At 42.6% G+C, this 24,545-nt stretch overlaps 2 protein-coding genes across 10 annotated transcripts in view; one reads left to right on the forward strand and one right to left on the reverse strand.

The window, feature by feature from the left end:
- Positions 1–9,985, reverse strand: part of SCFD2 (sec1 family domain containing 2) — a 198,587-nt gene extending 188,602 nt beyond the window's left edge. The window contains exons 1-2 of the mRNA XM_005433630.3: positions 9,195–9,985; positions 745–913 (exon numbers count right to left, since the gene is read on the reverse strand). Of these exons, the coding sequence (XP_005433687.3) occupies positions 745–913; positions 9,195–9,945 (920 nt within the window). The 5' untranslated portion in view covers positions 9,946–9,985. The remainder of the gene's footprint in view (positions 1–744; positions 914–9,194) is intronic.
- Positions 9,986–11,677: 1,692 nt separating this feature from the next.
- The window catches only part of FIP1L1 (factor interacting with PAPOLA and CPSF1), a 44,670-nt gene continuing 31,802 nt past the window's right edge, over positions 11,678–24,545 (forward strand). For 2 of the 9 annotated variants that reach the window (XM_055713320.1, XM_055713331.1), the window contains exons 1-6: positions 11,678–13,605; positions 14,996–15,035; positions 17,319–17,376; positions 20,808–20,911; positions 23,128–23,189; positions 23,385–23,492. In XM_055713320.1, coding sequence (XP_055569295.1) covers positions 13,329–13,605; positions 14,996–15,035; positions 17,319–17,376; positions 20,808–20,911; positions 23,128–23,189; positions 23,385–23,492 — 649 coding nt within the window. In that variant the 5' untranslated portion in view covers positions 11,678–13,328. The other 7 variants (XM_055713341.1, XM_055713358.1, XM_055713367.1 and 4 more) reach the window with 5 other exon arrangements.

Genomic DNA, 24,545 nt, shown 5'->3' on the forward strand with positions numbered 1-24,545 from the left:
CATGAATTTCTAGAGCACTGCTGAGCCAATTTTTTTTGTGGAGTGAAACCAGCACCTGGTGTGTTTCCTGGTTTATGCACCGTAACAGAAGCTGCAGCCAAGTTTCAGTTTGGACAACTAAATTTAGAAAGTGAAATATTGAATCTGATGCACTTTACAAGCAAAGTCTTAGCTACAAATTATACATAGCTAAGTACAATTGTTCAAAGTTACTTTCAGGTTGTCCTTGTTTAAGCAAAAGCCGGGCCTTCATGAAGCTGTCTGTATGCCTACATTTGTGCCTAATTATCTTTCTCCACAGATATTATGTCTGAAAACAGGGATAAAACCTTACGTTAACAGGTAGTCTAACAAGAATTCAGCATGCAGCTCACTTTATAGAGAGGCTTATGGAAAAAGGAAGCCACACTTAAGACTGACCTGTTGCTTAAGCAAAAAAAGAAATGTCCCAAGGAAGAATTTTTTCATCTGTACTGATTCCTATTACAGTAATCTACCAAATAAACAACCCAAATCTAAAAAGGTCCTGAGAATCTCCCACTTTTGGGAGTCTTATCTGGCCCATTCACTTAATGCACACATATAGAAGATTATATTCCAGCAGAATTAGGACCAGATGGGGTTTTGCTGTAAGCTTGGGGTTTTTTTTCTTTTTAAGTAAAGACTTGTTCTCCCCATTTTTTTCACAAAGAGACAGCAAACATATTCAACATATTAAAAAAATAAGAAAAAAAGAATGTTTACTTTGGTTGTGCTAAACAGCCAGGTGCTACAATACTGCAAGTTTCATCTGTAGTCTGCAGTGCTGTAAGTTCCACCATGTTAACCATCACATCGGTCGTGTGGCCAGGAAGCTTGGGAAGCACAGAAAGTACCTTCTCTGCAAGATTGTCACCATGATGACCAACTGCTCCTGGGGGTAAAAAAAAAAAAAAAAAAACAAAACAAACAAAAAAAAAAAAAAAAAAAAAAAAAAGACCCAAAAACTGTCAGGTACATAACTAAAAAAAAAACACCACCAAAACAAACAAACACACACACACCCCACCCCACCCACCCCCCCAAGGAATTGAGAACAAAATACTAAACACATGTTTTTGGGAGAAGGACACTGGTAGTCATAATATCAAGACCACCTTTAGCTTTTCAAAGATATTTTGCTATACTAGTCAAATTAATTTCTGGAATATCTGAAGTTAAAAGCATTCATAATATTTCTGAAATGTTAACTTTAAAAGCATAAATTAGACTTAGTTTTACAGTTGTTAAGATATTCACTGATTTTGTATTCTCAACATGCAAAATATTTCTCTTCGCATATGTTTTTTAATAAGATTTGCAATGGTTATTAAAAAAAGCAGGCAAACATTTATATATACCTACTCAATTGCAAACTATACTATCCTACCTAAACTAATAGCAACGTGTTTAAAAGGGCTGTATGCAAGTGCATACACAGCTACCCAGATAGGCTAGGATAATATTAGAATAAACAATTATCAGTGATATGGCAACATCAAGATCATCACTTCTATATGGAGTAAGGGCAGCTCTGGTGAAACCAACATTAAATACATAAACCAACCCAAGTTACACAGTATAAAACATCAGTTCGACCACGTTCCAAGAGAAACTTAAAATCCCAGTTGGCAGGTTTTCTTCAATTCAACTGATTTCAAACACACATGCTCTTCTTTCCAATCACAAACTCTCAACACAGGTGCTACAACAGACTTACAACGCATGAAGACTGTGAGCCAAGCTAAGACAGAAAAACATGACACACACTACTGATGATAAAGTTGGAGAGGGGCGCCAGAAACCTGATTGCCTTTAAGTCAGGAACAAGTTGAAGGTATTTGTATTGTGCCACTTTGGTTATGGTTCAGCTGTCACCACAGGGCTGGACACTAGTGCTGAGCTTAATATTGTTCTCCTGGTCTTACTCAACAGGCGATCAGATTTCTGAAGCCACCGCTGAGAGGCAGGAAAAAGATCTTCCAGGCTGTGGTCCCACTCCATCAAAGTCTGTCCATGTGGCATCCTAACTGCTCTCACTCTTCATTATTTGCTAAGACAGAGGAGGTCTGTTTCAACAGCTGAAGTAGCTTCACATGCTCCATAAATCCAAACAAAGCCCTTAAATCAAGAACATTAGTGGGGTCAGATCATTAACTGCTCTTCGATAAGCAGAAAGTTGTCTCCAGCAAGCTTACAGCAGCCAGGTATCCATTCTGTACAACGACCTCATGGTTTATCAACTATTCTGAATTGTAGAAGTTTAAAAGAGAAGCAAGGATGAAAAGGGAGTAGAAAAGTCAAATTCCATGCTGGCAATGCCTCTGTCCACAGAAGGCAAGGCAGGTACATGTGTCCCACACATGGTAGTACTGCAATATGGACACCTGGCCCCTCAGCTGGATTGAGATTACCAATTTGTTTCACCAGAGATCGTAATAGTAACAGAATGACAGCAACTTTCCTTTCTACCATCCCCAGCCAGATTTAAGACCACCGAATAGATTAAATGAGCTGGGTTGTCTTTGTGACTCCCTAAACCATCTGGTCTCCAAAATCCCTACATTTTCTTACTAGGTCAGTCACTTGTCAGCCACGCTACAGTTATCAACACTCTCAAAGTAACACACAGGGAAAACAGATGGTAATCTTCTGAACCTCCACACCCCGGTACTGGAAGCAATGTCTGTCTCTCCACACTTGCTGCATGCAAGCAACCTTCAGCTAGGCAAGACGTTTCGCTAAACTGAGAACACCTCAAATGCAAATAAACCCACATTAATTATTAACATCCCTCCTTTCTCCTTGGCATAAGGGGAAGTCTCAGCATACTTGAGTCACACATGATCAGCCAGTGCCGTCTCAGTCTCCTTCCCATAGCTGCTCCTCTTTGGAGGCTCCCACAGGTGCTAATGGCTTTTGCTGTGCCTCATCAGATCAAATAGAGATTTCAAAAGTCATTATCACCCCTGACCAACTACAAATCAAACAAGGCTGGAAAGACAGTTAAACCTCATGAGACTATGACAGGAAATCATGAGGAATTGCTTTTCAATTGCACTGACTTCAGCAGGGTGTATGGGACTGATTTCCACCCTCTCCCCTCATCACTTTTGAGGACAGTCAACAGGCCACTCAGCAGCTTCTTATGACCAAGAGCATTCAAGGCAGCTGGCAGTTCTTAATGCTGCCAACATGCACACAGATTGGGTGTTAAAGTGACAAGGAGAAGTTATCTGACCAATGCAAAATAGGAGTCTTCATGCCAGGCTAATATCGAGCCTTGAAGACACAGGAAACCTTACGTATCACACTGTTCTAATTTTTCTTTTTATTAGGAGTTACAAACTGAAATACGTGACATTTGATACAGGTTGTAGCTGGCACAACTGGCAAAGTGGACCACCGATTCTTTAATAGCAGCCAGGAACTCATTAACATTCCCCCTCCCCCAGAAAGGCATCAATGACATGGATACAAAAAATATTTTCCTAAACCCATTACCAGCCCTATATGATACCATTTGTACTCTAACTCTTATGTTCTCCTACTGGTTCCACTGCCTGGTTCAAAACCAAAAATAACAAAGAAAAACAGATTTAAGGGGCAAGCACACATTACAGAAGAAACATGAGAGCTTGGGCAATGGGAAGACTTTCAAGTCAGTTGCTAAACATTAGGAGCTTGAATTAGAAAGCACTTCTACATAGGCAACAACTAAAGCAGCTAATTCCTACCAGGGGCTTTTCCTTCAATCAAAGTTCAAATATAAGTCTGTGTGCACCAAAACAGTATGCAAGGTATACCTTGCCCACGCTATCAAGCTTTCTTAACATCTCCTATTTTAACTACTTTGTAGACTAGTTCAGGACCAGTAAATTTGGAAAGATACACGGACCAACCCATCCCAGTTTTCATGTTCAACATTGCACACCCACCCACTGCTTTTCTGAATAAGCTGACCACTAGAAGATTTTACACTAAAGGACTCTGGTTGGACAATTCACACAATGGAACTTTTATAGGCAATGCATCAGCCCAGTGAGAGCATGGTTTAAAATATTAGAAGGCAGAAATATTTACACCTATTCTGTTAAAAGAAGCTGGACATTTGGAGCTCCATTTCCAAAGCTTATCAGTGTTTTGCCATATTCTTTCATCTAGCATTAGTTTAAGCCAACCTTGTGAAACAGTGCTGGAAATCTGCCTGTATGTTCCCAGCATTCAAGGCAAACTAGAGCATCTTTCTACCTTGCCAAAAGATCGACATTCTCCTTTGTACAGACCAAGAAACAGCAAAGTCATCAGTTATACATCCCACTAGGCTGGCTGTTGAATCTTTAAAACAACAAACAAAAAACCCAAAACAACCAACCATCACCACCAAACAATGACAAGTACTCCCTCCTCCTAAATGCCATAAAAACCTTGAAGCCTAGCAGTAGGAGCACAGAAAACTTGTTTCATTTTTTGCTTATCTCTGTAAGCCCTATATAACAAATTTAATGTCTGAAGCATTTTAAAACCTATTATATGTGTGTACCTATTTGACAATAGCAGAACCTTTACAAACCACACCACAGCAGAGACTGAACCCTGACCCACAGTACTGAGTTGACACCACTATTTTCAGCTGCCATCACTCCTCACAGCTGCAGTCTACAACCTCAAGTAACCATGATAATTTAAGCATCAGTTGCCTCCTGTGTCAAAGCCCCAGCCTGGTTCATAAAAAGGGGACTACTGTACTTTACAGGCCTCAGTATTTATGTTTTCAAGGCTCAGCTTATATGGTAAGGAAGAAAAAAAACATGGGTTTGTTTCCTTTAAAAAGACATTAGTGTCAATGCAACCATGTGTCAAGTTCAAAGATGCTGCAATCAAAAAGAGCATGAGTAAAGCACTCCAAATCAGAAACATGATGGATGTAAACACAGACAATTACAGTTTAAAACAAAAATTCTTGAAAGGAGATATTAATCAGAACCAGACTTTACCAGAACATCATGGGCCTACTTTAGTCTTCTCTCATCCTCCTCTATGAATAGGATTATGTGGTAGGATAGTTAAGGCACATGTGACTTTCTTATCACTGTGACTGCTTCCAGGAACCAAAAGGGAATAGTACCTACACTTTGCTGATGAGCACCTGAACTGTGCTTTTTGTACCTGTTGAAAGGCTGAAAACATTACAACCAGCACAAGGGTGTGATGCAAAGATGATGCCTGGCTGACAGTGAGGGAGTTGATACAGAAAGTCAAACCTGAGTTCGCAGCCTTGGCTATGGTGAAACATTCCTGTGATTTTGACCGATACATGCAAAAGCACTAGAGGAAGATGTTGCTGAAATGTCCAGCTTCAACAACACTCATAAAATAACTGCACAGGCATCCCTCTACTATTCATTCTTCTCTGTCTTTTGCTTTCAGTATTGCATTTCAAAATCACCTGAACATGCCAGCAAGTGAGACTTCACGGTCTCCTGCACTTACAACAGCCCACATCTCAAATGCTGCAAAGCACCAAGAGACTAAGAGGAATGCATCAAGCTGTTCTGAACACCAGTATCTGAAAGGTATTAATAAGCTCACAAATGAAAAAGGAAATCTGGGAAGCTGAAAGAACTGCTTCATAGAAGGTGTGAATGCTGGCAAACTAAGAAACACATGGAAGGAGCATGGGGTTACACTATAGCATCACAATGCAAATATTTAGGGGTGTAAATATCAGAGGAGAAAAATAAAGAGGAATTAAGGTGCCAGAGTTAGCTTTGACTTTAACTGGGTATCACTTATCAGAGCACCACTCTAGCTGGGAGGATTTATTCTGCTTTTTAAAGCAAAGGTAGTGAACTTTAAAACACTAAGGCAAACAAAAGCAGCACTACACATATATGAAGATTAAGGACAGCACAAGTCACAAAGTTTTATACAAATTGAATTCAAGAAGTGAACACAAAGTGCTAAGCCTGTGATCTCCCCAGGGCATGCAAACACACGTCCCACCTTCTGGAGCACTGCATTATCTATAAGGTCCTACAACTGCAGGGACAGGCAGTATCCATGCCATCCCCAGCTGAAGCCATGCCACTGCAGCGAGGGCAGCAAGGGCCATAAAAAGAAGAACCCTGTTACAGCTCAGCTGAATATTATGCCATACAGGACACAAAGGACAGTTATCTTAGTTCAGTATTTTCTTCTCTATTCATTAAACACAGTATGCATAAGTAATGCTGAACACACACACACGCAAAAAAAAGTATTCAATAGAGCCCAATCCAAATTTTAGAGTAATAGCTCAGAAAAGAATCTTTGCTTCATAGCACCTAGAAAGCTAAGGTAGATGCCTTCTGATTTTCCTTACAGAAAAATAATGCCATTTTATATAGGACTAATTATGGCTTTAACTATCATAACAAAGGTAATACCGTTTGACACTGGCACCAGAGGTTCTTTACCAAAATGTACTTAGTAATTCTTCAGTATGTTCTTTAAAGTTGAAAGTTCTTAGTATTTATTGAAGTACCAGTGTTTTCCTTTAGTTTAGTTGTTTGCAGTTGCAGCGCCAGAAAAGGCACTTTTGAGACATTTTGATTTTTACTATTAGAAATCAAATGGTATTACTGAAAACTCTTTGTTATTCTAGCCTAATATCTTACTTGCTCTAGATAAGAATGGAACATGAGCCAAAAATAAAACATCTGTTAGTGCACCTCCTTTAGACATCATCTAGAGCTACCTAAAGCTGTATTCCATCCAAGTCTTCAAGTTAGAAAATATTTGCCTATTCAGATTGACTCAAAGCCAGCCGGCTCTATGCAGTAGCCTGACTTACTCAGAGTAGCCCAGCATCTACCCCTAATGAGCTTCCAGATTTTTGAGGAAGTGCTTGGAATATGAAAGCATTCTCATAATTCATGGATACATATCCATTTCTCATATCCTGCAGCCCACATGCTGGATAAAATTCAGGTATCAATAAAACATTTACAAACCAAATACAAAATCTTGCATTTTTAGAGAGGAGAGATTTTAAAATTTGTTTGAAGTGAGTTGCAAATCAGAAAGCCTCTCTCAAAAACTTCCACACCAAGCCAGAAACTTGCAGATAGGAAGCTTTAACTTTTATAAAACAAAAGGCTGAATCCAGCAGACTCATTCACCTGAAGGCCAAGCAGTGGAGTCAGAGGTATGGGGCCAGGGGAGAGAGTATATCAAAGGCTGAATACACCTAAGAAAATTAAGGTTTCAGGTACAACTTAATTTTATAATTTCCCACTTGACAACTAATGTCACAACTTAAATGCTGTTCTTTTTATGTACTTTTTACTGCACAATTTATAGCAAACCAATGAAACAAATCTTACTGTGTGGCACTAAATTCAGGTCCAAGTAATGCTTTACCTCTGAAATTCTCTAGATTTTTCTTTCTTCTGTTTGCACTGTACTTGATGGCATGAGTATGGTATCATGTTTGAAGCACTGAAAGGCTTCAATGAAATTGTCAATGAATTCCAGAGACATTTGTTGGTAACTAAAAAATAGCTGTATGAAGGAAGGCATCTTGGTTTCAGTTACAGATACTGAAAAGAGTATATTCCTAAAAAATTGAATAGTTTCTTATCCTGACTACAAGAGCTTTCATGTATCCCCTCCAAAGCTGCCCCACCACTGCCCTGATATTTTCTCCAAAAAACCTGCTCCTACTGAAGTATGAAATCCCAGACTTCACTTCCCAGGTTTAAGCTGGTACCAATTATCTCTCTTCATGCCTCCTCAACAGTCTCCCTGTCAGGCAGCTCCAACAGCACCCACAATTTCCAGTTCCTTTTCTTGGTTTTAATTCTTCCCACCACCCAACTGCCTAAATTCTTGTCCAATTTCACTGGTTCCCACCCCAAACGGGCACTCCTCTAACAGTTTCAAGGCTCTTCATCCAAGTCCATTCTCCTGCAGTCTTCCCAGCAATCCTCCCAACTATAGCACAGCATTAACCACACAGATGCATAGCTGCTCTTCAGCAAATTGTTGACAGCTATGAACCCTATAACAGTACAAGATTACACAAAGCCAAAATGGCAGGTGAGGAAGAAGACAGAAGATAATTCAGAAACAGATGAGCTGTAGGTACAACATTGTGCCAAGCACTTGCTATGAAACATGTGGTGGCAAAATACTGACCTGAATTACTGTCTATAGGTAATGGAAACAAACAAAACCAGGCCCACACACTGTATATGTGAGCAGATACATACGACAGGGTGAGCAAATGCATCCACTCCTATATCAATTATTCTCCAAGTTTACCATTTCTTCTGAAGGATGGTTATTCTAGAAGCGAGACCCTGATGCAAAGTTTTTCTGAGCCACTGGCCCAGCACCTTGCTGGTGACTTGTTCCCTCAGTCTTTCCCTTTCTGCCCTTTAAATACCACACCTTACCAGCTTAAAAGACTTTACCTCGCTTAACAAGCTTTCACATTGATTACAATACTTGACATGTTATTTCTGATTGTTTCCCAGTGGACTCTCATACCACCCTCTACACTTCTCAGCTTTCGCATCAATTCTGCATTAATTTGCAGTATTATATCTACCATATGGTTCATTCTTATGCTCATTTGCTTCCCAGAAAGTGTCATATAAACAGTTCTGTGTTGTTTTTATTCAGAGATAATGTTTTGCAAGTTAACACCACCAGCCATGTGCAAACCAAGTATGATGCATGGCATATAAAAACCATATATATACACACAACACACACACACAGACAGGCACTTTCAGGCATATAGATATAACTATATCTACACAAGACAGGTGCAGTACCAAGGGTGAGCTGGTACTGGAAAATGCTTTGCAGTAATCCACTAGGCACAGCCTGAAACACACAGACCGTTTCCTTCTCACCATGGGATGACACACAGACACAGCCAATTCTAGCTCACAGCAAAGTGAAAGTGTCAGAAACAAACCCTTGCGTTCCCAGCAGAGCCCTCTGCTTCATTCTTTTGGTTTCCATGACCCACTAGGGAGCACGGATGTGTGAGCAACCACCACGGCCACAGTGTTAAATACACTCCCAGGCCACGAGGACTCCCGCAACTATCTGTAACCTTCCTGATGGGGCGGATGCAGGCCCACAAGGACGACAGCCCCCTCCAGCAGTGGATTTCTTACCAGCAAGGTCCAACGTCCTGTCCACGAAGACGATGGAGGCCTTGTTAGTGGCCATTCTCCTCCGGTTCCTGGCTGGGGCATAGCTTGCCAGCTCAGCGGCGACAATCCTGCTGAGGGCCCCCACGGCGAAGCTCTCCTCCCGCAGGCCCAGGGCGGTGAAGAGCGCGTCGAGCTCGCCCACCAGGGCCCGCACCGCCGCCCGCAGCTCGTCCGGCAGGGCGCCCAGCCCGAGCTCCGCGGGGCCGGGCCCGCCGAGGCCAGGCAGAGGCGGGAGGAGCGCCGTCAGGCCGGGCAGCAGCCAGAGCTCCGCCGAGACGGGCGCCAGGAGCGGCGGGCCCCGCAGCACCACCTCGGCGCTGCCGCCCTCGCCCATCCACCGCCGCAACGTCTCCTCCAGCTCGGCCGGGCCGCCGCCCTCCGCCTCGCCGCCGGACACCAGCGTGCAGTGCCGCAGGGCGCCCTGGCCCAGCACTCCGCGCACGGCGGCGGCTGTGCCGCCCCGCAGCGCCCCGCTCACCACAAAGACGACGCGGGCCGCCCCCGCCGCCCCGGCCGCCTCTCCCGCCTCAGCGGGCAGCGCCCTGACGGCCAGCGCCCCCGCCGCCAGCAGCTCGCCCGCCCCGCCGCTGCCCCAGTGCAGCGCCTCGGCGGACGCCGCGTCCAAGAAGACGACGGCCCGGCGCGCCCTGGTGAGCACGGGCTCCCAGGCCTGCCGGCACACCCGCCGCAGCTCCGGCACCGGCACCGCCATGGCAGCGGCCAGCGCTGACAGCCGCAGCACAACACACCGCACGTGCCCCGCGCGCCGGCGGCGCCGCGCGATGACGTCGAGGACGCTGGTTGGCTGCCCACTGGCGGGAGGGGCGGGGAGGGGCGGGCGGTGTCACCGCTCCCCCATGGCGGAGGCGTGGTTGGGGGTAGCGGCGTGTGCGCGGGGAGAGAGCGGTCCGGGAGGCCGCGGCGGGGCTAGCGGTGCCGGCGCGGCCTTTCCTCTGGCCGCTGGGGCTGTGTGGTACGGTGTGGTGCCCGCCCCCAAGGCCGCTGCAACCTGGGCACCTGCCGAGGGACTGCCCGTGCAGCGCTCCTGCTGCCCGCTCTGGGACCTGGTGTCCCGGGGCTGGCCGCGGCCTGCTCTGCCGCCCAGGGCTGTTACACCGCCAGAGCAGCAGCAGGGATAGGCCTCTGGGAGGGGAGAGGGTAGGGGGCTCTTCTTTTTGCTGACAGTGCCAAATCCTGACAAACCTTAAAATGTTTCTGTCACCTACCGTCTGTATTAGGAGCTCTGCCGCAGCCTGTAGCCCTGGGCAGTGCTGGGAAGCAGGGCTGGCCACCCACAGGTGAGGCTTGCCCTGGCATTTCCCTGAAAAGGCTGAGAGCTCCTTTGGTCTTGCTCCTGGTAAGTGTTAACAGAACTCAGTGTCACTGTTAATGTGCAGCACCAAAGCGGTGTCTTTGTTACACAGAGAGAACAATTGTTGCACTCATACTTCTTCAAACGTACAACACTGGAAAGGTAAACCTTCCATCACCAATCCCTGTCCTATAATTTTGTATTTCTTGTGTTAGTATTAACAAATCCAGTGGTTGATGAACTAGGCTCAAGAAATGTTATCTTAAATGCAACTTCTATGATACACAGTTGGAGACACAAAAAATCCCATTCTCCTTTAAAAAGCTCTTGATCTCAAAATCAGTTTCAAAGCTATCTAGAAAAAATGCCATAATATGTATCTACAGTTTCCTCTCCCCAGAGAACCGATGGCTCGCTTGCAAATCTGTGTCCTACACTGAATTTCACTAGGGCAACCTCCTTAGCACAGAATGAGGCATATGCTTTTTCTGACATAGCGGGATTATCAGCAATAGCAAAAGGATAAATTACTTAATTAGCTCATCTACTATCTTAACAGGTCTTTTTAGGTCTTTGCAGGTTTGGCTGGTTTCAGAACATGGAAAAATGAGTAATGTGGAATCACCAGACTTCCAGTAATGAAATTAAACCCTTTCCTTCCAGTCTGCACCATGTACATTCCTACCCCAATGCCTTCTTCCAAGCTCAGACTTACATCTTTGTGCTGTTCCAGTCCCAATCTGTTATTCTAACCTCAGGGCATATAACTTCATGATGCTATAAAAATATGTAAATTAATAATCTCAACTATTTTGATTTGAAAAATGAATGCCAAGAAAGGATTGAGGCTTGTTAACCACTGGGCCCCTGGATTTACTCACAAGTAGAATTATCCTCCTCTTGGACTGAATTACCTCAGAGATTATGTATCTCTGAGCTCTTGCTTTATGCTTGAGTGCCCTGGACAAATGCTAGATATATTATGGCTTGTCCAGCTCTTCAGTTACCATTTTTAAAAGGCTGAGGGTTTTTTTCAGACGTATTGTCAAAACAGCAGATGCCTTTTTAAGAAAACAAATAACTTTTTTACTTTATAAATACTTTATAGATTTCAATAATTCTGCATAGGCCAATGTTGAGAAAAAGGATTACTAGCCAGAAGACAAAATGAGTTAATCAGTTTAAAGCACAGTAGTTAAATTGCAAAACAAAATTATTGAAGTAGTTTTTACAGCTTATTTTATCCCATGTGCAAATTTACAACTACTGTGTTAGAAAAACAACCGTCTTAAAAGGGTTCTGTAAACTTGGTATCTTGTGCGTTTCTGGAGTGTAACCGGTGAGCTGTTTACGCAGCTCACAAAGATGTTGTCTTTGGTCCTCAACCTTTTCACTGCTCAGGGCCTTAGGAGTAGCCTTTTTTTCATGCGCCAGCTGCTGCTCCCCCTCTGTGCAGCAGCAGGAGAAACTAACTTCCAGAGGCCAGGACTGGTGAGAGTTCTTACCTTTGAGCAGAATCTAGGCCAGCACACTATCCTTGGAAGCAAAGCTGGAAACAGGTTCAGAGCACCCTCTGTCCAACCAGAGACAGAGGTGGGTAAAGATCTTCCTGGGGGAAGTGGAAGGTTTGCAACTATTTTCTAGACTTAGCCTTCTTGGGTCAGCTTCCCATGGTCAAGCTGTTCAAGACGGATTTTCACATCACCACCAGCTCAGTGTGACATCTATTTAAAGGTTTCTACAAGGAAAATGCTCTGAGGGTCAGCATTGATGTATTTTAAGAGATTTTATGTTCTACACCTACTCATGAGTTCTCTTTGTGGTGTTTTCCACAAATGTCTTTTCTTTCTTTTTCCTTGTGTCTGCAATCAAAGGAAACTATTATGAGTTCTACCATGTCATTTAATGTTGGCCTGATGTGTGTGAAATGGCCAAGTAAACAGAAAAGGAATGAAAATTAAGACAGACACTAATGCCCAGTAAGAAGTACTACAATACAAATTTGTTTTATGAGAAACAAGCATCTAGAAATGTTTTGGGTAAAAAACACCTTTGTTGGCTCCACTACTACGTGTCTAAAAAGTGGAATTGCATGATGAAATCCTATCCGGTTATACCACATAACTAATGATCTGTACATGACACCCAAACACTTATTTCACAGGGAAAACAATGCCTTTTGAGTCAGTAGGTTGTTCATGTGAACTCTAGTGAAGTGTCATGTCATATATGAAACTTTAAAACAAGGTTCTCTATGCAGACAATTAAAATAAGGTTTCCCCACCCATAGTTGTGAGATGTTTATAATACAGTCACGTCCTCTAGTCTGATTTTTTACAAGCTGTCCTGCTGTGAAAGAGGGTTCCCTGTTTTAGTTTTGACAAATATCCTAACACCCTGAAGGCTCGTTTGTACACGCAACTGGTCAAATCTTGTGTTGACAGTTGTTGTTTCTTAAATTTTCTCATGAATCTTGTAGTTGTTCATGCAGCATTCACAGATGTAAAATGAGAAGTCAGTAAAAATAGCTTGCTATTTCCCACCACTTCTGAAATAGCACAATTTCTTCATGAAATGCTCAGTTACGCTCTAGAATATTCATAGCACGCTATGCATGTTAAACTCTTGCAGGAGCTAAAAATAAGATTATGCAATTTGTGGAGAAAAAAACACACACATATAAAGAGTTGTTAAGCTTAAAATATTACATCCAGCTGGGAGAGTCCCTGAGCTGAGAGCTAGGACAGAACTAGTAGAAGAGGCAGCGTGTTTATCCTGTGGTTATGCTCCCCCCTGGCAGCTGCCATCAGCCGCCAGTAGAAGCACGGCACTGGACTGTACGTGTGTTTGGCCAAGTCCTGCTTCTGGAGGTGGGCGAGGATGTCCTGGAGGAGATCGCCACGCTGCCGGTGAGCCCTGCTGAGGGGCGGACCGGCCTTCGGGGATGCAGAAGAGCACGAGGACCGCCGAAGGCAGCAGAGACAAAGGGCAGCCAGAGGAAGGAAAGGCGGCTCCGGCCGGCACGCCGCGCCTCGGGAGCGGGGGGAAGGCACCGCCGAGGTGAGTCCCGGCGACGGGCAGCGCACAGAGCGGGGCCGGGCCGTGCGAGCGCGGCCCGGGCAGCGGGGCCGGCAGTCCCCGAGCTGGGCCCGGCCTGGCCGCACGGCCGCTCCCCTTTTCCCTCCGGCCCGGCCCGCTCCTCCCGCGGGCTGCCAGGAGGCCCCTCCGCTTCTCCCCACTCATGGCCCCCGGCCCGGGAGGGCCCCTCGGGGAGCGAAGGCCGCCGCGCCGCGCCCGGCCCCGGCCCCTCGCCGCCCGGCCTCCCTGCGCGGCCGGGCGCCGCCGGGCCGCCCCCCGCATGCCCGTGCCCAGGGCGCCGCGGGGCCGGGCCGGGCCCGCTTCCTGTGCGTGTCACTCACTCGGCGGGGGAGGGGAAGCGCCGAGCAGGCGGCGGCTCCTCCGCGAGCGGTGGCGTTGGGCCGGGCGGGCGCTCGCAACCCCCCGGCTGCCGCGCGGTCGCGGCCTGAGGCGCCGGCGGAGGCCCGGGGCGGCGCGGCGGTGCTGCCCAGCGGCGGGAGGCCCCGGCGCGGCCGGGCCTGGGCTCTCGCGTCCCGCGGGAGGCGGCCATGTCTACCGGCGAGGTGGAGCGGCTGTCGGCAGACCTCGGCGGGGCTGCTGGGGACGAGGAGGAGGAGTGGCTCTATGGCGGTACGGACCTTCCCAGACCCTTGGCCCACCACCACCCCCGCATGCCGGCCCGGCGCTCTGCCCCTCCGCGGCGGCAGAGGGGTGCGTGTGGGGGCGGGTAGGCCGCGGCGTGCGCCGCTCGGCCAGGCCGGCCCGTGGCTGACGGCGGCCGTTTAAGAGGGTCCCCCCCATTCCGCCACCCCTGCGGCTGCTCAGTCCCCTCCTCCTGGCCGGCCCTCCAGCGGTGCCGTCCCGGGCCTGTGCGCGGCCCCCTCGCCGCCGCCGCGCCGGTGGCTCCCTTCCCCCACCCCTGCGGGCGCTCGGCTCCCGGGCTCTGGGGCGCTGCAGGGCTCCCGGCCCCTCTGCCCCGGCCGCGCTGGGCCTCGGCGGCGGGAGGCCGCCCGCGCCCCTGCCCCACACGCACCCCCGGCGCGGTCGCGCCGCTCCCAGAACCCCCCTGCCCGGGCTCCCCGCGGTGAAGTACTAAAGCAGCCTTGACCTTTTAGGCGTAAACTTTCTTTACAACTACGGACTTTCTTTACATAATGAAACCTGTAAACTGAACCCTGCTCGTGCGGTGGACCTGTCAGTACAGAGCTCTGGGAGGGCTCGGGTCTGCTCGCCTGATGTCACAATTGAAACGTTACGAAAATGTCTCAGTAGTAAACTGAGGAGTTACCTAAATAATCTGCCTGGCAAGGTGTCTGCCACATTTTGTATTCAGGGGATTTTATTCTTAACGACTGTGTTTTTCTTTTGTTAGATGAAAATGAAGCAGAGAGACCAGAGGAAGAAAAAGCTAGGTGAGTATCTTGACACCTTAGCATGTCTGCACAAAACCTGTATTCGTTATGTTCTTCTGCATAGCTGCTTGAAAGCCCCTTGCACCTGAACATGCTCTGGTGTCTTTGAAAACCCTCTTAAGATACTGTGTTTGGCCTGCTAGAATGACCTGGCTTTTCTGTGAAATGGTTTTACCTGTGAAATTGGGACTGTTGGGTATGAAATTTATTTCAAGTTTTAATTGTATGGACAGCAATAGCCTCTCACAAAATGCCAACAGTTCTTTTATTTCTGCAATCATTGTGCCTTTCAGTCTTAGTAATGGATCAGGACTTCATTTGTTCTTGATAATTTAGACATTAAAAGACAGCCTGTCTCCCAAAGAGTTTACAATGGAGTTACAAAAGGAGGAGTACAAGAAAGCAGTGGAAGATCACTAGCCAGCTTGACATGCAGGTCACGTAACACATCTGCTTGGGATTGTGGAGTTGGTTTCTTTATTAGTAAGAGAGTATTTGAAAGAAATTTAGAAAAGCTTTGGAAGTATTTGGGGAAGCCTGCCTGAATTATAAGGAGCTGTATGAGAGAAGGCACAAAGGTGCTTCTTTAAATGTCTAGCTAAGTTGATGGAGGTCAGTAGCAAGGACGGGCTAAAAATGGGAATGAGTCTCTCGTACTGAATGAAAGAAGTCTCCCATTTGGTAAACTATGGAAATTATTGATTGTCAAAATACATTTGCAAAATAAAAAGGGGAAGTCAGTGCAAGTAAACATGTGTTGTCATTTTCTCTAAATGCATCCAGTCAACAAAGATTTTTTTTCAATGAGAACTCTTGATTTTAGTTATTCTTGGTGGAGTTCTGGTCTGTAAGCTTGCTCAGTTGCCTTTTTGAACTGATGTCAACTTTTGACAGGCACAGTGCGATACAGCAGTAATGACCTCCACCACTTGACTACATATGATACCCTTTTGAAGTGGCTACTAGATGCAATTATTTGGTTCCCATTAGTTCTTGTAGTAAGAAGCAAAGTTGTTTCCTGTCACCTTTTCCATGTCACTTAACAGTTTTCTAGACCCATGTCGCCTTTGTCTTAAATTGTCTCTTTTCCAAGACAAAGAATTCTATGTATTTGCTCTTTATTTGGAAGCTATTCCATATTAATTGATTCCTTGTGCTCAGTTACCTTTACCTGTTGTTTAAGAAAATTATTTGCATGGGAACTGAAATTAACCTTATAAACAGTGTTTTTACACCAGTTTCTGGCCAGTAGTGTCTAGTTTGGTGTTTGGCTGCCTCAATACATAGTTTTTGGACTAAAAATCATAACAAATGGTAGCGTATGTGTCTTATGAGTTGTGTTTGGAACTCTTGAAGTGTGGTGGCAGTTCACCTCTTAAAAGTTCTGTTTTCTGGCCTCTCAATTTTGGCATTCTTTATATATATAAAAAATGTGAGGTTTTATTCAGGTTTTCTAACTAGTCTGTCATTTTACTGGGACCATACCTGGGCTGTGTTGGGTTTTGGTGCAGTGCTCATGAGTGGGTATTTTGCCAACAGAAGATGGAATCAAAATTATTCTGTTCGATAAAAATGAACAGTTGCTCACTCCATTTCAGAAATATCTTTTTGGTGAAACAATGTTGTTTCTAAATAGCTCCTTGCTTACGCTGCTATTTGTGGTGCAACACTGTATAAGAAACAGCAGTAGGTAAGCCCAGTGACACAGCTCATTTGCATGGATTTGACAGTGCTGGTCATTTTAGATGGACCAGTAGTTTTAAAAATTTTACAGTGTTCAGTCTACAGTTAAAATATAATTGAGTTCATCATTGAATCATAGCTATTCCATATGGTGGAAGAAAATTTCACAATGCAGATGTGGGAATTCTGATTTAGTGCCACATTACCTATAGGTATTTAAGTGTTTTTTCCATTATGTCTTTGAAAAGTGTCAGTCTGTAGGGAAAAAACCCCAAACCTGCTACTCTTCCTTTATATATTATGAAAGATTTCACTTTGATTTCAAAAGAGGATCCAAGTGTAGTGCCTTATTACTTCCAACTATTCTACAAGCATCCAGTTACTATGAGTTATGATAGCTACTTATTATCCTGCTAATAAAAGGGTTTATTCATGGAGATTTTTTTAATTTTTTTTTTTTAATTAATGCAGAAGATAGCTGGAGCTTTGGCTGTTCTCTGGAATGATGTGGCAAGGCTTTTTTCATCATTAGCTCACGCATCTGAAATAATATATGCATAAATACCTAGTTTCATCTTTTCCTGTTTGTTTCTGTTTAAGTGCTCCACCCCCACCTGGAAATGAAGAGGAAGCTGCAGAAAATGGCGTTGTGAAAACGGTAGTTTTAAATGTGTTTTTGAAATACTGCTTTAATTTGTTTTGATTTATGGGGTATTCATAATTTGGCTAGGATTTATAATTAAATGAATTAATGCGTAAGTGTATGCCTTTGATTGTTTTAAATATTTCTTTTTCTGAAAGGTGTTTGACACTGTCTGCACATACTCTGTAGAAATTACTATATCAAATTTCCAGCTGCAGTCTACTTTTTGAATGTAACGCACACAAGATAAATTAATGGTACTTCCAGGTTTTTTGGGGGGGAAGACAGTGCTTCAAGACAGCTGTGTCTTCTCAGAGACATCCTTTTCAAAATGATACTGTCTCTGTTTTTCCTCACTGATAGGGAAATAAAATTCTGTGATTATTTTTCTTTTTTGGAAGTGGTAAACAGTCAGCATTTGCAGAACTGTGGAAATATGGGTCAAGAGATGAGTTACACGTGCCTTACAGAGGCAACATAATAGACTTGTTTGGTAGTCTTCGGTGTTCAGTATGTCTTATAATTTGTCTTAGTATGATGAAGGAAAGGACCAGGAAATGAGATTTGCAGTTGCAATGATGATAAAAGGCCTCAGTGAATGGGAGCAGTTTAAATTTGTTCTATGAAAAAGATTGTAACTTTACTTAACTGGAATTTTTTTAGCTTTTGTCTTGCAAAAACTCTCTTAAGTGATGCAGAAACCAATATCATGGTATTTGTGCAAGTTTTAAGGACTGGCCCCTCAACAGTATATTTTTTTTCAGTAAGATTAATACTTTAATTATGAAAGATTACAACTTATTTAAAGTTGGGGAAAAAAACTTAACCAAACCTTAAAAAACTTATTTTAGTTGTTTAAACTGAAAAGCTCTTTTAAGTGCACCAAAGGCTTTTTGTCTTGATGCTAATACTGTATGTGGGCAGTAGATTTAATATGTTAGGTACAATGAGACAGTAGTATACTTTTTTGGACTTGCTTATTTTAAAATACTTCTGAAAATCCTCATTGGTGCTGCTCCCTTGTACTTGCACATCTTTGTATTTTTAACCTACAGAAAACCTAGCTTTGTTAGGATATCATTTGAACATCTCTGTAAAATTGAGAACTTCATGGTAAAAGGTGCACATGAAGGGTCAGCAGCAACCTGGAAAAATGGTGTTCAAGTTGGTTGAATAAGAAAAGGTGAATATTTCTGTGAGGAGGGAACTAAGAAGTCATTGCTTATAAGTTCTGGTTGAAAAGGTGCATGCTCCAGCCAAAATTTTATTTTCCGTTTGATGCATTTATAATGGTGCTGTACTGTGTGGGTTTCCTGGTGTGTGAGAGAGTGGTGAACTTGTACTTCTCAGCTGTGCAGCACTGGAAAACTGTCTTCTGTCTTCAGTTGCCATTTACAGAGTAGTTATATTGATCTGGACTCCCTCCCACCCACCCTTGATTAGACTCTTAATTGTTATGTAAATTATCTTGTATGGCAAGGATGAACTGCACTCCAACACTTTATCTTCTGTGCAGTTGCTTATTTTTGTCTACTTTATGTACCAGGCAAGTTAATAGACAGTACGACAGATAAAGGCTAGAGCTTGGCTGTGCTTGTGTAACTGCAGGCTCCCTGGGCAGGATCAACTTGGCTTTCGTACGTTCAATCTCTAGCTGAAGGACTCAACAAGTATGTGGATAAGGGTGATCTGGTTGATAAAGTTCACTTGGATTCCACAAGGTTTTTGAAGAAGTTCCTCACCAAAGGATTTTAAGAAAACTAAGCAGCTATAGAATGAGTCCCACATGGATAATTGATGCATTAAAAAAAATTAGAGGGTAGAAGTCAAAGTTAAATTTTCACAGGAAGGAATGTCACCTCCAATGAGGTTCTCTGCAATGTTGTGCATAACTTGTGCTGTTTAATGTGTTTATAAATTATAATTTATATAAATTATAAGGGGTAAGTTGTGGGATCATGAGTTTACTGATATCAAAAAAATATCTATGAAGAGCTGACTAGTTAATAAATGGTTATTGAAATTCTGTGTAGAATAAGAATAATTAGGTTAATGGGAGGAAAAACAGGTTTACAAATAAAATGGTCGTCTCTGAGCTGATCATTACGACTTAGGAGGGATGCATTAAGTTATGTAGAAGGTTCTATGATACTGATGATTAAGTGCTTCTCTGGAGTCTAAAAAGCAGTCAAACCTTGAGGTACAGCAGAAAATGAATAGAGAATAAAATGAAAGATATCTTTATGCCATAAATCCGTGGTTCAGTTGCACTCTGAATTCTGTGTGCCATTCTGTTCCCCTCATGCCGTAAAGGCTTTACTTCACCTGACAGAAGTGGAAAGAAGAGCAGCAAGAGTAATAATCAAGGTAGCTTCCATAAAGGAATGGCTGAGTAGGTAGGCATACCTGGAAGACAGGCATGCATAGGTTATGATGGAGGTCAACAAAATCATGTATGGAAACTATAACACAGTCCCTTCCATGTGAGAACTGGGACTGTTAAATGAAAATTGTAGGAGCCAGGATGAAAACAAATAAAATAGGTTGACTCTTCCTGCAGTAGACAGTACTGTGGAAATCCCTGCCAAAGAGAGTGTCACTGCTGGGAGCTTATATAGAAAGTCCAGGGGAAGTCTAGGCAAGTACTTGAGAGAAAGATCATTGGAGGTTACTAAATAGACAAACTTTAACTGGCTTAGGAAATGCCCTGGGCTGGTAGTAATCGGCAGCTGAAAGAGTGTGAGGGAGCAGCATCATATGTGTTTGCCCTGTTTTTTCCCTCTGCTGTGGTCTCTGGAAGGGGAAAACCAAACCAAACCACTAAACACACCTGAAACAGTGAACTAGATGAACTCCCGGTATGAACTGGCATGACTGTTTTATTTACTAGCAAGACTGAACGCTGTGGGACAGAACAGCATGCAGTGTGCTCTTGTATCTCATTTTTTCAGCCTGTTCAGTGAATAATCTCAAGTATTTATATAGTTTACTGATGTTAGGAACTGAATAGAATTGTCTGAAGTGTAGTGTTCATCTACAACTGGAAAAACATTTATTAGAGTTACTCTGGTTATATCATTCAGGATGGCAAGCTCCTGTATATCTTGTAAGTTCTTTCCTGAGTGGCAAGAGTAGAACCAGCGTGTACGAGCTAGATAGAGAGAAGAAGGATATTAGGTAGTAGAAACTATTTTCTGTTTGTTTTGGAAACAGAGCTTAGTATCGAAGATACTTCACTATTTTGATCTAGATATTTCAGCTACTTGTAGCATTTCAGCAGATGAGCCTCCTAAATTTACTGTTGAAACTACTCAGTTCTGAGGTCTAGGGAAAGGAGAATTATCTTCTTTTGAAGATTTCAAAATGGATAGTTTTGTCTGGATTATTTTTCCACTGTAAAGGTAAGTGACTGATCTTTGTCTAAGCAATGACTTTTTCTTTCGTAGAAGGTGGCAGAGGCTGAGGATGACAGTGATAGTGATAGTGATGATGATGAAGATGATGTTCAAGTCACCATAGGGGATATTAAAACAGGAGCTTCACAGTATGGGTAAGTTACTTGCAAACATTAATGGGGAAACTTTCAAGATTACATTTAATTATTAATTCAGGCTCATTAATAATTGTCAATGCCAAATTATATGCATGGTTAAGTCTCAGTTTAGGGTTTTTTTCATTTTTTTAATGATGTTTTTAATGATACAGTGACTGGAAAACAAGAAAGTTAAATGAAATCAAATGTCATGAAGGAAGAGCTGTTGTAAGAGTTAAATTTTTTCAGTTTTTGTGAAATAATTGTATGAAGTTTATAAAATAGCTGGGTTTTTTATGGAATGGCTACATTACATAGATTTTTAGGGTCATTATTGTGATGGTGACATTTTTGCTGCAAATGGTTGAGTGGTAAGCACAGCAAACACTAGAAGCATTCTTCCTTGGTCCTGTTTGTAGTGGATACAGTTCTAATTAGACTTCTATAGTTTCCATTCCTATTGATGTTCTCAAATGAGATTTTAATGTACTTCAGGATGGAGCTGCCAGTCTCTGGAGACAATTTCTCAAGATCAGGGTTTAGGCATTTGTACCATACAAGATTATTTTTTTTGCTAATGTTACTGCCTCGTATTCTTTCTTCTCTTGATCACGGGTTTGTTTCTCACTGAACACTTTTGAGCAGTGTTAATTTTACCCCGAATTATGAAATACTATATTTCATCATATGGCAGTTTGCTAAGGGAAGTGATTTGCTTGTTTGTCTTGGCAATCTTAATGTTTTTATGCTTATTGAAACCAGAGTTCCTAGGGGGTCATTTCTTAACAGAATTGTGAGAGGTCTGCAGGTAGATCTTGACTAACTCATATATTATTGTGTTCTTAACTTTAGAATGCAGGTGACTTACTCACTTTTGAAGCATAATATTTGTGAACTTCCAGTATTTCATATTATAAACTAACTTTGCAAATCAATGTAATACAAAAAAAATAGCAATTATTTCAGTTCTTTATTTGTCTGCTTTCAATATCTTCTAGTATGCTTGTGGTGTAGGCAGTAACCTCAAATTTTTTGAGTCTAAAGCAAAACTGGATTTGTATTCTCAGTGGATTTGCCGGTGCTCTTCCCATGAATACAGAAAACAATGAGCAGATGATCCTAAATCTAATTAGAGTAGAAAGTTTTATGTAGAAATGTCTGAAAAAGCTTTTTTATGGGCAAATTGGACAGAAAGTTCATGGAAGGGCAGTAATCTAAAAGAAACTCAACATTGCTCATTGCTGTTCATTTTTGCTTCAGTATAGCAAGTTCCTTTTATAAGATTAAATGATTTTTCATGTAGTAGTCAACTGCTGTTTAAAAAAGCCATAAGATTTGTTTGACAAATTCCTGCACAAATACAGCAGGGCAGATCAGAAGGTTAAATGTTTTGTGTTACTTTTGTACTGTTGTAGGACTTAATTGAAAACTGAAACTGCATGGAAGTGGTACTGTAGACTATACACTGCCTTACAATTACATGCTCATCTCATTATGTTTATGGGTTGATACCACCTGTACTCATAAGCTACATTGCATGCAAACGGTAGTGAAAGCTAGCTCTTAATGTTCCAAATGAACAATACTGTAATTCCTATGGTAGTTAAATCAGTTCAGTGTCTATGTTCTAAGTGCATTTTTGTGAAGAAAGTACTCAGGTATTTCAGAAGGTGGAATGTTAACATTCTTCTCTGTTGGTCACAAGGATAGGTGATTGCTAGGACTACATTGAAACAGATGACCTTTCAATCATTGTAGAGAAATGCTTGTATTTTCCCTTTCTGTACAGATTAAATGGAATAATTATGAAAAGAGAAAAGGATCTGTCTATACCCTTTCTTTTTTTTTTTATTATTTTGTTTTTACTCTAATCCCCAGAGTGTCATCTGTATCCCTAAATGAACTGCATTTTTCCTTTCTCTCCTTCTGGTTCTGTCCATTCTTGTTTCTATCAAGGTCTTTATCCTTTCAACTCAGGAGGAGTGACTGGGACTTGCTTCACAACTGTTTATTAGTTGGAGAAGTTGCTACTGAGCATAGAAAGGTACACTCTCTTCCTCCTAGGCTGATCTCTTTACTTTTACAGTGTTACCAGCTTGGAAAGCTAGAGATTCAGGATGGTGATTGAGTCTGGGTCCAGTTTGTTTCTGGATCTAGCTAACTCTTGTTTTGTGTTTTCTTCTGTTTTAAGAGTTTTCTCTGTCTAATTCAGTTTTTTGTTAATTTCTTTTAAGTTATGGAGCGACACCTGTGAATCTCAATATTAAGACAGGAGGACGAGCTTATGGATCTTCCGGTAAGAAAATTTACATAGTAATATTAGTAAAAATGCAAAAAAATGTTACATTGTTTTGGATTAAGGAAATTATTTTCACTTCCCAAACTTCTTGATAAATTTAAATCTGACATTTTATTTCTATTTTAAGTGTATTACAACTGTTAAAACTCTGGTAGAGACGGAAGGCTCTAACTTTCTAACTTTTCTTCACAGGTGCAAAAGTTAAGGGAGTGGATCTAGATGCACCAGGCAGTATTAATGGTGTGCCACTTCTGGAAGTAGATTTAGATTCATTTGAAGATAAACCTTGGAGAAAGCCAGGTAATGCTCTGGTTTACATTAACTGATATGTAGGTATTCAGTAGGTTATTTTAATAATAATTCCCATCTACTGCACATAGGTGTTATGTACCCAATAGCTAGAAGATGCTGTACGATATAAGTTGGAAACACGCATATAAGTTATTTGTTGCCTTTCTGCTGTGCCACAGAGTGTGTATGTGTGCCATTTCTTAATATGCATCCCACACATGTGTCAGCAAAAAGAGACTGTAGGACATACCCTTTATTTATTTTTTTAAAATACCTGCATATCCTGAAATTTCCTTGGAAATTTGTATTTCTGTGGAGGTTACTGCCATTGGTCTCTGCCACAGGACAGAAGGTAAAGCAGAACAGAACATAGTTCTAGGAGGTTTGAGCGTGAAGAATGGTGAAACGTAGCTTGTGCTTCTCTGTGTTCATGCATAGACATCCGTAAGCTTTGAAGAAGCTGGTACTACATGGGCTTTCCATAAGTCCCCTGGGTGTATTGTCTTACTGGCTCAAGTGATTTGGCCAGACCTGTCTAACACCAGCCTTAGCTGGTTTTTGGTTTAGTGGCAGTACACCTTGCTGCTCTGTATAGTTTTTTCTAGTGTTAGTATATTGTTTTGGCAATGCAGTAAGTGTCAACAAAATGAAAAAAAGCTGCCTTTGATAATATTCTGGTGTTTGAACTGTTAGCTATTTGAAATATATTCTGTGCATTTAGTTATGTCTGGTCTCTCTTTTATAATAAAAACACTGCATGGCATCAAATGAAACTAGGAATCAAAACAAAATGAGAAGTCATACAGAACAAGCAAAAGGGAGTGGTTCTTCACTAGAACATACAGCAAACCTGTAGATTTTAAATTTATCCTATTGTAAAGATGTGTGGATTATAATATCCTATGATATTCTGTAAATATCTAATTTAGATCCCTGAGACGAGATGCTAGGAAAGATACTCTTTCTGACTAAATTTTAACGTATTTATAGTATTAGCCATGTATACTCTTATACTGATGTAAGACTGTATTGTACTTTTCAGTAGTATGTTTTCAGATCATT

This window comes from Falco cherrug, chromosome 1, assembly GCF_023634085.1.
Source record: "Falco cherrug isolate bFalChe1 chromosome 1, bFalChe1.pri, whole genome shotgun sequence".
Lineage (NCBI taxonomy): Eukaryota > Metazoa > Chordata > Aves > Falconiformes > Falconidae > Falco > Falco cherrug.